This window comes from Cyprinus carpio, chromosome B22, assembly GCF_018340385.1.
Source record: "Cyprinus carpio isolate SPL01 chromosome B22, ASM1834038v1, whole genome shotgun sequence".
NCBI lineage: Eukaryota > Metazoa > Chordata > Actinopteri > Cypriniformes > Cyprinidae > Cyprinus > Cyprinus carpio.
In genome coordinates this window covers 25445375-25463345 of record NC_056618.1, presented here as the reverse complement: position 1 = coordinate 25463345, position 17971 = coordinate 25445375, and the positions used below count along the sequence as shown (strand labels likewise).

The following is a 17971-nucleotide window of genomic DNA, read 5'->3' as shown; positions in this document are numbered from 1 at the left end:
GAGTGCACATACTATTATGATATCGTTTGAATTTATTATTCAATAATTGAATATTAGAATAAGAGTATTCAACAATGCATTTCTTTCTCAATTTCTTCACCTTGACATTGCATTTTAATTGGAGGACTGATTAAACTCTTGAGATTTCATTTTGAAAGAAAGCTGACTAATTTTGACCATCTCATTTGTAGTCATGGCTGTGGCTGAATAAATGGTCAACATTAAATGCCTGGCTACTGCAGTGCTGGACGGACAGTAAAGTGCCCATGAGAACATGGCTAAAGTAAACAACGCTTGCAAACCAAATAAGATCAAAAGTGTTTGGCAACCACTTCTGGCTGATATGTCCTTTTCAGTATATAAAACTAAAGTTTACATGAGGATTGATATCATGCCTACATAAACACATATTATTGACATAGTACTTCTCGATTAAAATATGCTAACTGGATATGCAAACATTAAATGTACCATGCTTATGTTTTTTTTTTCTTCCGTAGAATGCAAATGTAATCAAAATAGGTTCCATTTCATCATATTTAAGCTAGTGTGTTTTCATTTAAAAATGTCACATGACCATTCATGCAGGCACAACAATGATAATGCACCAGTGTAAAAGTAAACATTATTTAAAGCAGTGAAATCTGAAAAATGTTAAAAAAAAATAATGCAGCACTCATATATATATATGATTAATATTACATTTATTTAATAGGAATTTGGAATTGCGGTAATAAGTATTCAAAAGTTCAGTTTAGTATTATTTTTAAAATGCATAAACTGAAAATATAAAGAAGCAAAACAGGCTTGCAGATGCTGTAGTGGTATCTCACGTTTAAATTTTGTCAAATAAGGGAACAAAAAATATAACCTAGCAATTTTTTTTTTACATTATTCACTATTTGCAGTCCAGATTACTATATAATTACTAAGGCACATAATATTAGCAAAAGTGATTTCTGACATCTTTAGTGACAGAATGTAGGATTCTGTTGGGTTCATCAATTTATAATAAGAAAAGCAAGCCATTATTTACACAACAGTAAGATTTACAATTCAGATTATACATGACTTTGTCCGAAACCTGATCCAGTATATATACCATATATCAATCCGGCCCCTCAACATCCTCAGCAAATCATTCTGATTAAAATAAATTGATTAAATATGTATAAAAAGTTCTCTGTCATTCAAAAGAAATGAAGACACACTAAAGCTTTTTTTGTTTTCAAAGGAGGAGTATTGTTTTTTTTTGAGGTGTTGCTTTGTGAGCTTGTGTAGTTTTGGTTGTTTGCCTTCCGTCAGTCCAGTGGTTTGTGGGAGATGTAGTGTTCAGCTTCATTTCTTTCACGCAGGTCCAGAATAGCCTAAATGGTTATTGTGCTGTACCTCGCTTAAATGTAAGCTTGGTTTCCGTTCCTCACTGTCCGCTGTCTCTGATCTTGAGCACTGAGGATAAGGATGGACCTTGAAGAAATTTGCTATGTATCGCACCTGCAAGAGACAATGACTATTAGCAGTTATGCATATATTATATATATATATATATATATATATATATATATATAATTAATATCACAATGCTATGCTTTAATGTTTTTTATATAGTTTTTCTTATTAATTAATAATTACCAAATTTCTAACTCTTATTCTTTCTAGTACTTTGTAATACAGATTTGGAACAACAAAAGGGTGAGGATATTAGTTTTTAGGGTTTTTTATGACGTTAATGGATATTTTTGAGGTAAACTGTCCCTTTAAAGGAAAAATGGGTTAACTTACAGTGAGAATTGCAATGAGCGCCCCCTGGAGGAGCCCCACCAGCACATCGCTCCAGTGGTGCTTATAATCAGACACACGAGTGTAACCTACATACACAGCAAAGGCCACCAGGAAGAACTGGATAGTGGGCCTCAGGAGACGAGCCCATTTTGCATTCAACCTGGCCTGAACATAGAACTGGTGAGAAAAGAAGAAGAGGTGACTTTCATTAGAGGAATATTAATGACTTAATTTGCTGAGAGGATTAGAAAACTGAAAGAAAGAAAAAACTCTTTAACGGCTGTCATTTTTTTAGCCTTTGGAAAATAACAAATGCTAGCATTATCTCAGAGGGCTCTCTAAAAAGTTTGCTTTGTTATTCATCAGGAAATCATTTTGTACCGAGGATGATGCAGAACCTGTCTTGGCTGATTTCAGAGATTAGTTTTTATTGCTGTTCTGTTCTCTGGTCGTTTCATTAAATAAATTCCAGTTCGTTTGCAAACTCTGCAACAAAATAATGATAAATTCCAAAATTTGAACTTGTACACCATATATTCCTCACTGTTTCCCATTTTTTGTGCTTCAAAAACAGTTGCATCCTACTAGGCCTTTATGTGCAGTCATATTAGCGAAATATTAGCAAAGATTTCACAGGCAAAAAGTATTACTGTCAAATGTAGCTATGTATGAAACACAGCTCACAACAAAGTCACTTTCAAACCAAGCAGCCTTCTTTCAGTCAATGTCATGAAATTGCCTGACCAGTTTGAATAATGCCAAATCTTTGAGAGGAAATCTCTCACACTGGAAATTCCCAATGGCATGGATTCTTATCGGATAACTAGATTTTGCCTTGAAAAACCAGTAAATGTCACTGCATTTAACACCTTCATTGACATTAAATATAACAGCAGAATTAACCCTTTAACGGCCTGCTTGACCAAATGGTTGAACACATTTTGAGTCCCTATATTTTATTGAGAGGAGTACCTAACTTAACTCAAGCTGATTGAGCCACCTGTACCATCTGGTTGAGGTATGTTATGTTAAAAAAAAAATCCACTAGATTTCAGTGTCAATCAACAACACTTCTTCTAACATGGATGTCAGAAATAAAGAAATCACTTCTGCCATTTGAACTGTTCTTGGTGAAATTTTGCTTTTTTTTTTTTTTTTTTGACATATTACACTGTAAGAGCCCTAACTTAAAAAAATTATGTTACTTGGTGCCATGAAAAAAACTTTAGTATGTTTTTAATAATTTTTCAAAAACGTGCTCAACCAAACGGTTGATTTGTCACTTTATGGTAAACATAGAAAAGCTAAGCTAATGTTTTCAGATCATCCATTTCTGCAGTCAGAATGACAAATGACAAACACCCCCAAACTTGTGTTAAATGTTTAAAGGGATCATGAACCTCCTTTTTTTATTTTGTACTGTTCTCTTGTTATTTACACTACATGTGTGAATTGGTGGGTGGGGCTAAACAGGCAGCGATGTAGAAGCAGGCGTTGATCATCTGCTACGGAGGTGGTGTTTATCCACACTATTGCATCATAAAGTGGCACATGTCATTTTTGCACATTGGCTTCAATACGAGCTGTTTTTAGACTAACAAGATAGTTTTGAGTTCTGAAACTTACAGGATGTTTTTATAGTACAACGACGTCAATGTCGTTTTGATTTCTCTGTTCATGACCCCTTTAATGTTTAACATGTTAGCATTTGGCTGCTGTGGCACTCACCGCTAGAAACAGCATGCAATACATCCCAAAGGAGGAGTGACCCGAGTAGAAGGACAACCTACGACACACAAATCACATACAGTTTCAAAAGAAATTCACTGAAAACTATCTGTTAGAACATATATAATGAGAAACCTACCGCGCTTCAGTTACATTACGTTGGTCGCCAGTGCAGTTGATCGTGGCCATGTATCCTTTGCAGACTTTGGGAGCACATACTGTTAAGAAGTGTGGACGTGGTCGCCCAATGGTGTACTTGGCCAAGTCCGTCAGTGATTGGCTGACGGCTCCCCCAAACAGGAAGGCACCCAGCACCTTATATATGGCTGACACATATTGATTAAAGGTAGAGTTGGAGTGAATTTTTTTGCTGTACACCAGATACGCTTCACCCGAAGATATCTAGAGGAACAGAAGAGGTAAATGTTTAGAAGTATGCATTTGTGTAGCTTGCGACAAAGATTAAAACAGTTGGGTTTATTGTTAATATGTCAAACAAGTCCATGAGCACATAACTCTTGTGTTGTTGTGCATAATAAAACCCTCTGCTGTGCGGAGTCATGAACGGACACTTTGTTGAGAATCAGCGCGTGACTCATGGGATGATGAGATCATGGTAGGAATGATTGAGATCAATGAATGAGGGACTCACGATGATGACAGTGCAGGTGATGGTGACTACAGCCAGTGTCGCAATGGTGATTGTGTCTTGTTTTACAGGGTAACTAATGCTCTCGTCCTGGCAGTAGATGCCTCGCTCGTATGGCTGGGACACAATATTCATTATCACAAAGGGCAGAGAAGCTACATGAAAGAGGAAATGAGACAAACAAACAATAAATACATAAATAAAGCAATTTAAAGCGATAATGCTTCCTAAATTAAAACTTATTTTCTAATGTGAAGAATATAAAGGGTGAATTATCCTAAAACCTGACAAGAACCTGTCTGGGTCATATTTAAAATAAAATAAAATAAATACTTTCAACCATTTCTAATTACATTAATTCGAAAACAACAATTTCACATTTAGATTATATAATGTATATATTTACATAATATATTTATAAATCATAGTATGTTTGTTTTACTAAAAAAATTGGGTAACTTTATAATTAAATATAATTCAATCAAACATATTTCTGTTGATTATTGGTCGAAGTATCACATTTTTGTTATTGTTACAGCAGTTGGATAATAACCAAATTTTTTTTTAACTTTTTCTCATCATGACAAACATTTTCAATCCATTAAATCATGAATTTATATATGCTTTACACACAAACAATACAATATATACACAAATAAACAAAACTGGAGTAGTTAATTTTGCATTATAGATGATTTCACGAAATGCAGGACAATTTTTTAATTATTTTTTAAAAATAACTTTTAGAATACCATTTGAATTCTGCCATGGAAGCAGTGACTATTTATAGTACCTCTTTTTTCCTAAGAGTCACACGGAAATTAATCCCACAGCTATGAGGAAGTCACCTGACTGCACCATCTTAACCCAAAACACGTTGTGAGCCATACCATAAACACGACCGTACACATCCACAGCCCAGACATCCTTTCCACAATGTCTTGGTCGGTGAACTGATGTGGCTGGAGATGCACATGTCTGAATGTAGCCACAGCGTGATCCTTTAATGAATGGAAAATGTCCTTGGGACATTTGGAAATGTTACAAAATCACCCAGCAACCATGTGATCCTAAGCCACAGTGACTCAAGAGAACAATATGCTACTTCCTGTAAATCCATTTTCTATGGATCAAGTGGATGTATAAAAGTGTTGTAGTAAGTTTGCATATCTTCACCGCAAGAAAATGAAAATATTCTACTGCTTGAATGGGATCTATAGCATTTGTGTAGATATTTTAGGTATGCTATGAATGCCAAAGACCTGTAGAGATATCAGAAAGATGCTTCATCAGCAGGAAAACATGCAGTTAAAAATGTTGATTCTGGACCTTCTGGTTCATTCGGCATGTCTAAATCTGGATTTCCAGCACACAAACCAGAACTGCTCAAGTACCTTTTATACCACTGTGGTATTAAAATGTACAAGAGGATCTGTGAGACAGACGGTCAGGTCTGTCACAAATTTAACTCTGGGCTCAATGTGAGGGAGTTGCTTTCACCCAGGCAGTTTTCAAATGTTCAATATTATTCTACAAGGGCCATTAAAAATATACAAACGAGAAGTTCATAATCTGTACATAATGGGCTCATTAACATTCACATAATAAACTAATAAAAAACATATATATATAGCACCATTCATACAAGACCGCAGCTAAAGCTTGCACCTTACACCTTTTTTTCCTTCAAAACAAAATATTTGAAAGTGTTTAGGAAGATTTTTTCTTCTGCTTTGCACCTTACAAAACAAAAATGTTTTTCCAGACAAATGTTTATAAATGTTTTTGTTTTCTTTTGCTCTGCACCTTACCATACAAAACTTTCGTCTTCTTTTGTTTTGTTAAACAAAACAATCATTTCTATGTGTTTTTGAGAAAAAGAGAGAGAAAATTTACCAATCACTTTAACTTTAATGTAATTTAAAAGTTTTGGCACTAGAGATTTAGAAACTTAAATCATCGAAAGACAAGTTGAAATGCAATGGTGCAACATATCCAAAACAAGTCATTTTGAGTTCCAGTGTATTCTTGAGACAAGTGGATTCGTGTTGTCATGACAACAGACAGAGTAATAGAATCATAGAGGCACTTAAGAACAAATAAGTGTCTTTGTATTCCCAAAAACAAAGAACTGTTTGAAATGAAACTCTATTTCCATACACTGTGGTCTATGACAAACAGTGACAAACACAAAAAACATTATGCACTGACAAACCTTAAAGCTGACATCCTCAGCGGTGCACTTTTAAAACAATACCACTCATGTAACTTTGAATGTTTAGAGTAATGATTCACAATTTGGTCAAAAATCCAGGTTGAATGATTTTACCGATACAGATAGCTAGGTTGGTCCACACTAGCCGATACGATTAATCACCTGATGGTTTTTAAAATGGATACTGAATGAAAACTTAAATAGGGCTTTACTATTTTATTTTTTTTTAAAAATGTACTGAACCATACTTTGTAAATGATAAAAAAAAAAGAATATTATATTGACCATTAAAGTTCATAAATTTCATAGTACCTAACTAATGTTAACTGAAGACACTTTAAAATGTAAAAATGTATTAGTTATAGTAAATGTTAAAATTAAAACACTAACAAGTAAAATACTTTCATTAAACTTATAAATGGAGACTGGCGCAGCAGGATTTTCTGTCGGCTGCATTTAAATCTTCCTGCTCTGTGCAGCGCGCAGCCGCACGTCTCTAAACAAACAACACGAGGCGTAAGTGATTTCCACCTCAAGAGGCCGCTCTCGCACTATATAATGACAACAGACCCTTCTCAGCAGCTCCAGCAACAGACGCAACCTGGAAAACTATCGGCATGCATTTTTGCTAAAAGCCGATAGTTCCGGGAATCAACTATCGGTGTCGATTAATCGGCAAAACGATCAGTCGGTCGATCTCTACTAACTAACTAATTACTGAATTAGACTCACGCCTCAAGACTCAGGCCCCGTTTACACTAGTGCATTTTAGTTTTAAAATGCATAACTTTTGCTATGGTTACTACTCCAGCGTTTTTGACCACCGAAAAGACCACATTTTAGTTTGAAACCTCTGGGGTTGCGTTTCAGTGTAAACGGACCAATACGGAGTCTTATGAAAATGATGGCGTAGCTGCCCACATTTGCCCTGTGTATCCTTGACGACCGTGTAAACAATAACATCATGCTCATTGTTGTACCCATAGATATGTATGGGTAGATTCCCCATTCAACCACTCCAAACCACGCAGACACATCCGCTATCTAAATAATAGGGAATTTACCTATACATATCTATGGTTGCACCTGCATGAATGGTCATGTGACATGAGTTTTCAGTTGTGTAGTGTAGACAGAGATCATTTCTGAAACGCAGTGAAAACTCCAGTGTAGACGAGGATCGATTTCATTTTAAAACGCCGTTTTAAAACAAAAACGCACTAGTGTAAACAGGGCCTCAAACAGATGCAGCCTTTTTTTAAAGTTTATTCATCATTGTTATTCTGCAAGGACCATTTAAAGATACACAAACAACAAGCTCATAACATGAATGTAAATAATAAAGAGCTCACTGAGTTTAACAAAATAGTCCAGCTTATAATAGAGCACCTTTCATACAACACTGTAGCTCAGTTTTCTTGCACCTTACAAAACAAAACTCTAAAAATGTTTGTTTTGCACTGTACAAATTTTTTTTTCCTCAAAAAATATTTCCAAATATGTTTTGTTTTCTTTTGTTATGCATTTTGCAAAACAAATGTTTTTTGAAAAACAGTTACAGATGTTTTATTTTCTTTTGTCTTGCACCTTACAAAACAACAACAAAAAAAAAAACATTGAAAATATTTACAAATATTTTCTTTTGTTATCACTTTACAAAACAAATGTTTTTTTTAAACATTTAGTTGTTTTATTTTCTTTTGTTTTGCACCTCACAAAACATATGTAATATTTTGTTATATTAAAAGAAAACAAAAGTTGGAACATTACCTTAAACTGTTCACTAGCTCAAAATGATGTGATGCAAGAAAAATAAACTTTTCCTCAGGTCTCACAGACCATCCTGTTGAAGGAGACCACAAAACAATGGCTCCAGTTTTATCACTCCATTGAGATTCAGACACTTTGAGGATCTGGACCTGTGTGTTTTCAGGATGTTTTTATTGAGATGAGATTGGATTGAATTTTCTGTATGACTTGGAATCTTTTTTTCACTTTTTATATATAAAAATTTATACTGTTGAGACACGTTATTAGGAAACAAAAAGACGGGTAAAATTGCAAGATGGAAAACTGAAAGATCTCACACAGAGAAGTACTTTTTTTATTTCAAACTGTCATTGACTAATGACAAACACAACCAAAACATCGAGAAGCATTGAGAACTCAGTTTAAAATCTGTCAGCTTTACATTTAAAAAGGCTGAGCTGTATATTCTGGTTCTCATCAGTGAAATTCATCAGTATTACTCACAAAACATTTTCCAGACTGTGTACCAACGGAATTAAGTCAGTGTAAGGTACATTAAACGTGGTCAACGTGGAAGAGCTTCAAACGGTCTGAGTTCAAAGCCTCAGTTGGCAGGTGCGAGCTTGGCAGTCATTTGGTTATTTGATTAAGCAGGGATGCAGGGATGGATGTGGTGATTTGGTGTGAGAGGGCGAGATGTGCTTGAAGAAAGTTGTGCTTGACACCCAACTCGGGGGTAGATTGGTTTTGCGATTGTTGTGATTGAGAACGTAGTCACTGGTGCTGCTATTAGTGAACCCACAACCATTCCCTGAAACAAATGAGTTCAATTTGAAGGTACAGGAAGTGAAATTTCCTGTAAAACATTAAGGGACCCCGTTTTGGAATGAGGTCTTTTTATGAGTGTTTTCTTCGTCCTGCTATGAGAGTAAACGCAATGCATTCTAGCTCTTAACTAAACATTTTACTAAAAATAAAACTTCTGTCATCATTTGCTTACAATCAGGTAGTTATTCCTCGAAAAAACGAAGTTTAGGAATATTCACACTTATTTTACATGCAATGAAAGTGGATGGGGTCCAAATTAAAATTGTCATGTCAAGTTTCATCATAAAAGTTTTTTTTTCAATTCTTGATTGCATTTTGCCCGTGTCTATTAACCCACAAAATACCCGAAAGTGACGCTTTAAGTGGACATTTGAATTAAATGTTGTTTAGTCAATGTTAAACAAGGATTAGATTGCGTTGTAAAGCGTAAAAACAATTGCTAGGTCATTGTTGCCTTCTGCAGGTTTTTGATAGAATATATAATGTACATACTCTATGATTATATTGTTTTATTACGTTATCTATTTTAACTTTTATTTAACTGACTTGCTTTTGATATTTTATTTGAACCAATTATTATTGCCTCATTGCTATTATATATGTCTTTTAAAGTCTATTGTTCGCTTAGGTCAATTTAAATTACCACGAAAAATTATCAGATTACTCGATTAATCGTCAGAATAATCATCCAATTACTCGATTACCAAAATAATTTTAGTGCCAGCTCTACATAAGATGGGTTTGGAACAACATGAGGGTGACCAAATGATGTCAGACTTTATCCATGAACTCCTAATATGGAAGTTTTATTTTCTGCTTTAAATATTAATCAGCATTTCAAGAAACTGTAACAAAGCAACATGGTGACTTCACCAAGAGGGCGAGGAGATAATTAGAGTTGGCGATTGCTGAAACGTTGAAGGACTGAAGATTTACATCCTTTTGTTGTACGTCATTTTTTTGCTTGCTACTCCTACAGTCTCCACCTCATTCATGTTTCCCTCTTTGTTTAGAGCATCCTCCCACTCCTTCATGAACACTATAAATACGAAGGGCAGAACAGAGTGTTGCTTTATTTGGTTCAAACTGATGTGCAGTTACGGTATGTGGGATAATTGGTGGCAATCTCAGTTTGAAACAGTTACACTTTCCCTCACACCGCTGGAGGAACGCCAGGGCTATTACTGGACGAAACTAGCGGTTTCATTCAGTACACAAAAGGAAATGTTCACAGCAAAATAAAATTCTGTTACTGTTTACTCACCCTCATGTTATTCTGAAGATTTTCTTTCTTTAGCTGAAGGTAAGTAGATGTTCATCAGAATATCTGGATACAATGAAAGTGAATGGGGACCAGAGACTGTATAGCTCCAGTAAAGACAAAGAATATGCATTATGAAAGCAGTTTTAGGACTTGTACACTATATTTTCCAAATCTTCCAAGTCATGTGTGAGAATCTGTGGTCACCGTTCACTTTCATTGCATGGAGCAGCTCTGACATTATGCTTAAATTTACACCTTTTTCATTCCATAGAAAAGAGAAAACTATAGGGAGAGTTAACAATTTAGTTTCACTTTTTTTAGTTTCAAGTAAACTTTTCCTTTAGCATTCAGTGGCTCAAACCACTTTGCAACAAGTTACTTGTTAAAATAAGTTGTTATTTTTGTTTTCTTTGGACACAAAAAGTATTCTCGTAGCTTCATAGCATTACAGTTGAACCACTGATGTCACATTATTTTAGTGATGTCCTTAATGTCTTTAGGGTCATCGTGTTGCTGTCTACGCAGGGTCAGAAAGCTCTCTGATTTCATTAAAATATCTTAATTTTGTGTTCCGAAGATAAATGAAGGTCTCACAGGTTTAAAATGGCAGGAGTTATTAATGACAGAATTTTCATTTTTGGGTGAAGTATCCCTTTAAGAACGTAGTTTTACTGTAACTTCTGATTGGCTGACAAATGTTCTAAGGTGTGCAATTATTTTCAGAAAAACGCAAGGTGAATGTATAGTTCCAGGCAGGTCATGACGCATTACAGTTCCATATCACTACGCCAAATGATTTCAGTTATATCAAAGCTCTTACAACAGCAAAATAACCAAAACCCACAACGACACGGACCAAACAAATAAATATAGTAAACAATAGGATAAAAACGACAGATCATTTCCATGTTTTGCCACAAAATTACGTTAAGTACATAAACACACAGCCTACTCTATTTCTCCCGCTTTCTCCCTACAGACGCACACACGGAAACATAATACACGCGATATAACGTTGTTAGCTCTACTGACGATTTTATCAGTAAAATAGTTTAGCGACTTCAAAGCTACATGACTTCGAGGTAACAGCAGCACTGTACGTCAAGAAAATGAACAAAGTTTCACTATACACACACATTTTATCAGTATATTTGTTTACTTGGTAATTAACTGTATAAAATAAAAAAAATACTTTGAAATATATCATCTGATCGATGTCTTGTAGTATAAGTGAAATAATTGACTCCGGGCTGTTGAATTATAAGCAATCTGCTTCTCGTCATGGGCCGCATCACCCTTGGGTGTGCATTATTTTTCTAACAATTCAACGGGCCATCGTCAAATATTTCTTACTTAACTACTTGGAATGTCTCAAAGTACACAAAAGAAATTTGGTATATGATTTACTTTAAAACTATTTTCAGTCAGAAATCAGTAAATAGATTATTACAAAGAAAAATGAGCTTCGAAAACTCCTTTTTTTTTTTTTTTTTTTACAACAATGGTGTGGTTTTGCTGGTACTGTTATGTTGATTTATGAGAGCATTTAGCTCATACATTTAGAGTAAATCTGAATTGTGCTGCTTGCAGTTTCAAGGACGCATGAGTTGGTGCATTTCCAAAAAAAACCTGGGGAAAATCCACTCAGTCATTTAAAAAAAAGAAAAGAAATCCCGTCTTTCTTAGGGTCTGCTTTGACCTTCATCCTGACATTGGTTCACCAGGTTTAATTATATTTAATTATCATGTGTTTTTTGTGTTTTTTCTTGTTTATTTTGTTTTTTAAATTTTTTTCAACAAATACACTCAGCTTTCAATACATTGAATCCATTCTGGCTTCATTTCAACATTCGAAGCCCAGTTCATCCGAGCCGAACCCACAACGATCACGTTCTGTTCCTGCTCTGAAGATGAAAATTAGATGTTCTTGATTTTCTTTGTGGGTTTTTGGAGTACCATCATAAGTGTTACGAAAATATAATCCTGTCGCCCCTTGAGTGAGCGTTTTGAAGACGGTCTGTCTGCCGGCAGCAGTCCCTGAGCTGTAGTTTGGCAAGGCCGCCTGACTCATTTGGAAGCTATGTGCTGAGCGTACAGCCTCGCAGGAGAGTCTGGAATCCTGCTTCAAGAAGAATCGCCCACCCTCCTCCTCTTTTCTTTCACCATACAGCAGAGTCAGTCCGTCCCAGCCCTCTTCCTCCCCACGCTAATGCTAGTGTTTTATTTATACTCTTGAAAGCCATGGAAATGTATAACATTGCGTGGGAAACAGGTTAACTAGTATGCTAGTAGTCTTTAGCAACTGAGTTTTGCTTTAAAAAAAAATTAATTAATGGAACAGCATTTTTATCTCTCATATTATTAGTCTCATGATACGACCAATTTCTGAACAATTTTGTTGATGTTGTAACTGCCATCTCACGCAGACCTTTCTGAACAAGTTTAACCAAGACCTGAAATATAATGCATGACAGTTCCAACAGCCTAAACTTTTCCTTGTCGTTTTCCCATATTACTTTGCCAGTAGTTTTAGGGAATTAGTCCAAATTGTGTAGCAACATGTCTTTGCTGGTTATTGCACAATACTATGATTCTAAAAACTGTTCCTCGCTGGTGGAATGATTTTCTAATTTATACCAAACAGTTATAACCAAAAAAGTTTTTTTGTTTTTTTTAACATAATGAACAGATTTCCATCACAAATGTGATTCTTTTAAACTTTCTATTTATCAAAGAATCATGAAACTGTATTACAGTTACCGCAAAACTGCTTTCAACATTGATAAGTTTCTTGAACACAAAATCAGCATATTATAATGATTTAGGATCATGTGACACTGAAGACTGGAGTAATGATGCTGAAAATTCAATTTTGCCATCACAGGAATATATTATATTTTTGCATTTTACATTTATATTTTTATAGCATTCCATGAAAATAAATTAATTCACTCTACTTCTTGTTTGTGTAAACTACATGTCTGTTCTAGTTTGTACTTTGCTGAAGAAACTATTTATTGCAGCATTCATGTTTCATAACTCCTTAATATGAATCACTTGTTCTAACATTCCTCATCTGTTAGTCACTTTGGATAGAAGCATTTGCATACAGGCCCTGTAAGCAATATACCAAGCATCTTTTCTTACTTATTACTAATATTTTCATTTTTTAGTTAAGGTGGGTTTGAATAAAGAATGTTTTGGTCATTGTATGTTATTTTTTTTGTTATTTATTAAATTTTTTTATTTACTAAAAATGTTCATAGCTAAAATAGTGATTGCTGAAGAAATGGAATGTAATTTGCTTCGGTACTGGGCCAAATGTTTGGCTTAATATTAAACAGATAAGCTTAGATAACGCTCATCAATTTCACTTTCACTGAAGTAAAACACTGATCTTGCACCTTTGACTTGTGGATGTATCAGTGCACTAGAACAGATTGTGGATGTTTTTTTTGTCTATAATAGATGATTTGTGTTTTATATTTCTTTAAATACTACATGATTAATTATGTGGGAGTAGTAAAATAAACAGAATGATGTGAGCTAAAGCAAAAGCCAGACTGTGTTTGTGTGGAGGGAAAGTTTACTTAGACAGAAGGAAAAGAGAAGCAGAGGGTGGTGGGCTGGATTGAATGTCAAATTCAGGGCTGGGAAAGGATATTACTGCCCAGAAACACTTACAGAAATTCTCCAGTAGCTGAACTCTACTGGATTCTGGGACTTTCTGTTGTTTCTAAAGCAATCTTAGAGGCTGATATTTATTTGAAAATGACTGAATAATTCCACCTGTGCTTGCTTTCGTTAGCTCAAGGCCAAGTGTCTCAAATTTACAGGACTTTGAGCTCTCTTTTATGTCCTTGTAGATCAATCAGAAACCAAATTATGCATACACACTCATATATAGTTATGGTGCGACACTGAATGAGAAGTTATTGACCTTTCTCAGACGTGCCTTTATTTCCATACATGAATCTTCAGCAGAAAACTGACCAAATTGAAAAATGATCTGCAACAAATGGGAAATTCCTGAATGTGGTTTGTATTAATGACCGAATTGTAATTTTCTGTGAATTATTCTGTTAAGTAGGAAAAATACTGACGGTTTTTTTGTGTAAACTTTTCAAAAGCATCTGAGAAACGGCGATGTCATGTGGTGCAACCCTCAGGACCCTCATCACTGTGTGTGAAGGTCAACGAATCTCTTAAAATATCAGATTATTTGATCTTTTTATGACAGGGCAAGATGATGCAATGTCATCTGGTACAACCTCCCCAATAATCTTAAGATATTATGAATTAATTCATGTTATTTGTAAAAAGAAGAAAAGGAAAATTACCTTAAAATATTTTGGGAAATGTGTTTTTTACTTGATGGTTACAACACAATGCTATTTTAATATTATTGATATACTATTACTACTATATATTATATACTATTCTTTTTAATTCATCATTTCAAGTAGCATTTATTTATATGTATTTATTTTATTTATATTTTCAGTTTTCATTTCAATAGTTTAATATGTCCTTTTCTCATTAAAAATATTTCTATTTGGCTTTAGTTTATACTTGATTCAGTTTTAGTTTGTCATTTTAGTACTTAAACTTACTTTAAGTTGCTAAGTAAACATTTAACATTTTTGTGTATTTTAAGCTTTAGTTTTCCAAATGTTTAGATTTATATGTATATTCTTATATTTTTATATATATATATATATATATATATATATAAATATATATATATATATATATATATATATAAATTCAGCTTAATTTCAATTAACAAAAACAATTTTTAATAGTTTTAGTCTTAGTTTACTATAACTGTGCACCACATGACATTGCATTGAAACGTTTGTTCAAAATAGCATTTCAAAAGCATATGAAACTAGTCATGAATTCAAAGACCATACGACTAGGACAATATTGTCCATCCCTGTCCACAACATGGACAGACCACCTCAAATCAGTCACTTCATGTAGACAGAGACATGTGCTCTGTGGTAAAGGTGTAGTCTGAGACAAAAGGTGAAGGATCGTGCCTAGGGCAAGTTCTAGCCCTCATGAAATCTAATGCTGGAGGTTGGAGAACACGGACACAATAAAGGACTTCAAAGGGCAGGTGCAGAAATTTCACCTCCCAGCGTCATAGCAGGGATACCTCATGCGGTTAAGAAAAACACAGTATTTTTTTAAAGGAAGCAATGGTCAAGCTGGTTCACACTCACTTCAGCACTGAAGCAAGTCAAATCTCCCATAATGGGTACTACTCGGTGACTATGTTAAGATGTTTATGGTCATTGGGTTTGTCTCATGGTTGGTCTGCAAGCAAAGCCCTGAAAAAAGCCAAAAATGCAAGAAAAGGAACATTTCTGTGGCACTAGAGGCTGCCAAACACTGTGGGAAATACTGATAGGCTTGGATCACATTTCCATGAACAAATACTCAGCTTCCTGAACTTGCAAAATCCAGGAAAAGAAGCCAGGATGAATGCAACTCCATTTGTAAACACACAGAACACACCTCCAAATACATATTTAAACGTGAAAAGGTGCCTTATCATGGCACTTTAAACATAGCCTAAAGCATTTGCATTTTACAATAAGTAAGATAATATATATTAAATATTGACAAAAGACTGGTCTTCAAATTATACATGGCGACAGCATGTCAAAAATGTTTATTGCAACTTAGTACAAAGCCAGTTTTGCAAGTTTGTGTGCTTATGCAAGGTTATGGAAAAAGCTGAACTGATTAAAAATATCTAAAGAGAATTAAAGTTTGATTTAAATGTAATTAACCACATAATCGTCTCTTTTATATTTACAACTGCCAATTTCCCTTACAATACAAATACGATTTATTAATATTTTTATTCTTTTTTTGATCGTCCATGTCTGTTATGTCAACAACCCAGTCACACAACAGCCTATACTGTTTAAAAAGACAAATGCCATGTTAGAAATGATTAAAATAGCATTCAACCAACAACTTTGCAAATTCAGAGATGAATTGGTAAACTCGCTTACCTACAACAACACACAGCACGTCCACCAGGACGAAGAGTTTATTTTTTCTCAAGTCCGTCATGATTTCTTTAGCTCGGATGCACTTTAAAACTAGCACGTTAAAACTCACTTCATTTATGAGATAATATCGGAGATAATCCTGTTGGAAGAAGCTAGACAAAGCGAACGCGACCAGTAATGCGAGTTCTTCCGGCTCTGCTCTTCTACCTGCGCTCCTCGTCCTTCACTTCAGCTCTTAGGTGACTGTCAGAGACGCGGCAGCTTTACGACTTTATAGATCAAGAACTTCAAAGGGCGACGGCAGGGCCGCGTTGGTGCACATATTGCTATTGTAAAAACGGACTGGCGTTCACCCCTTCCGGCTGTTTTTTTTTTGTAGACGCATCCACTCCTTTTCCGAAAGCACGCCACTGTTCCCACTCGCGCTCTCGCCGTGTCCACACCTTGACAGTGAGGGACGCGCATGCGCAAACCACACACACAAACATTACACAAACATGAACGTGGCCAAGTATTTGCACTACATTATTAAGACTATCTGGCATAGCAAATCGTTGCATTTGTTGTGGACCATGTTCGAGGCTATACCGAGGTATTTAGACTAGATCACGGGTGAACGTCAGCCCTGCAGAGTTTTGCTTCAGTTTTGCTTCACACACCTGAACAAGCTCATCAAGGTCTGAAGGGTTACCAGAAAACTACAGACAGCCGAGTTTTAATTAGGGTTGGAGCTGAACTCTGCAGGGCTCCGGCTCTCCAGGACTAGATAGATAGATAGATAGATAGATGGATGGATGGATGGATGGATAGATAATGGATAGATAGATAGATAGATAGATAGATAGATAGATAGATAGATAGATAGATAGATAGATAGATAGATAGATAGATAGATAGATAGATAAAGTATGATTTGGTGTGAGCATGGTTTGGTTTGCTGTTTTTAAATTCTTTGGGAATATTTTTAGTGCACTGCTTGAACACACCTCTGAAAATTTGATATAGGCTTTGAGACAAAATGTGTTTTTACAAAGTTAGGGGAAACACCTAGCCAACTTATTTTAAAATGTGTGAACATCGCCACAACCCGTAGGCCTACAGTATATGTGACACTGGAGCACAAAACCAGGCATAAGGGTCCATTTCTTGAAATTGAGATTTATACATCACCTGAAAGCTGAATAAATAAGCTTTTTATTGATGTATGGGTCGTTAGGATATTTGGACAAGTAGAAAATAGTCTTAAAAGTTGTCCTTTCTTCTTAGCAATGCATATTAATAATAATAAAAAAATTTGTTTTGATATATTTACAGTAGGAAAATTACAAAATATCTTAATGAAACATGATCTTTACTTAATATCATAATTATTTTTGTCATAAAAGAAAAATCTATAATTTTGACAAATACAATGCATTGTTGGCTATTACAAATACACCAGTGCTACTTATGACTGGTTTTGTGCTCCAGGGTCACATATTACCTACACAGCTAACCAGGGGCATTTTTAGGCTTGTAATATTTAGGGGGCACAGCCCCTGATCGGTGGGGTGGGGGGATATTATATGAAAATATATTATTTATTAAGATATGTCAGTTGAAATTTGTATTCAGTTAAGACAGCACAAACATGCATTTTAGTCTGGGACTAGGCTTAAACCTCGTCTGTGAAACCGGGCATTAATATATTGTTTGTATACTAAAATAAGCAGAAACATTGGTCT

General features: G+C 35.0%; 1 protein-coding gene across 1 annotated transcript; it reads right to left on the bottom strand.

Annotated features, from left to right (window-relative positions):
- Positions 1–1300: 1300 nt before the first annotated feature.
- Positions 1301–16892, bottom strand: plpp2b (phospholipid phosphatase 2b). Its single transcript, XM_042749361.1, has 6 exons — positions 16248–16892; positions 4163–4314; positions 3650–3912; positions 3511–3568; positions 1783–1959; positions 1301–1494 (listed from the first exon to the last, which is right to left on the bottom strand). The coding sequence occupies exons 1-6, from the start codon at positions 16306–16308 to the stop codon at positions 1348–1350; spliced, it is 858 nt and encodes a 285-aa protein (XP_042605295.1). The 5' UTR covers positions 16309–16892; the 3' UTR covers positions 1301–1347.
- Positions 16893–17971: the final 1079 nt, after the last annotated feature.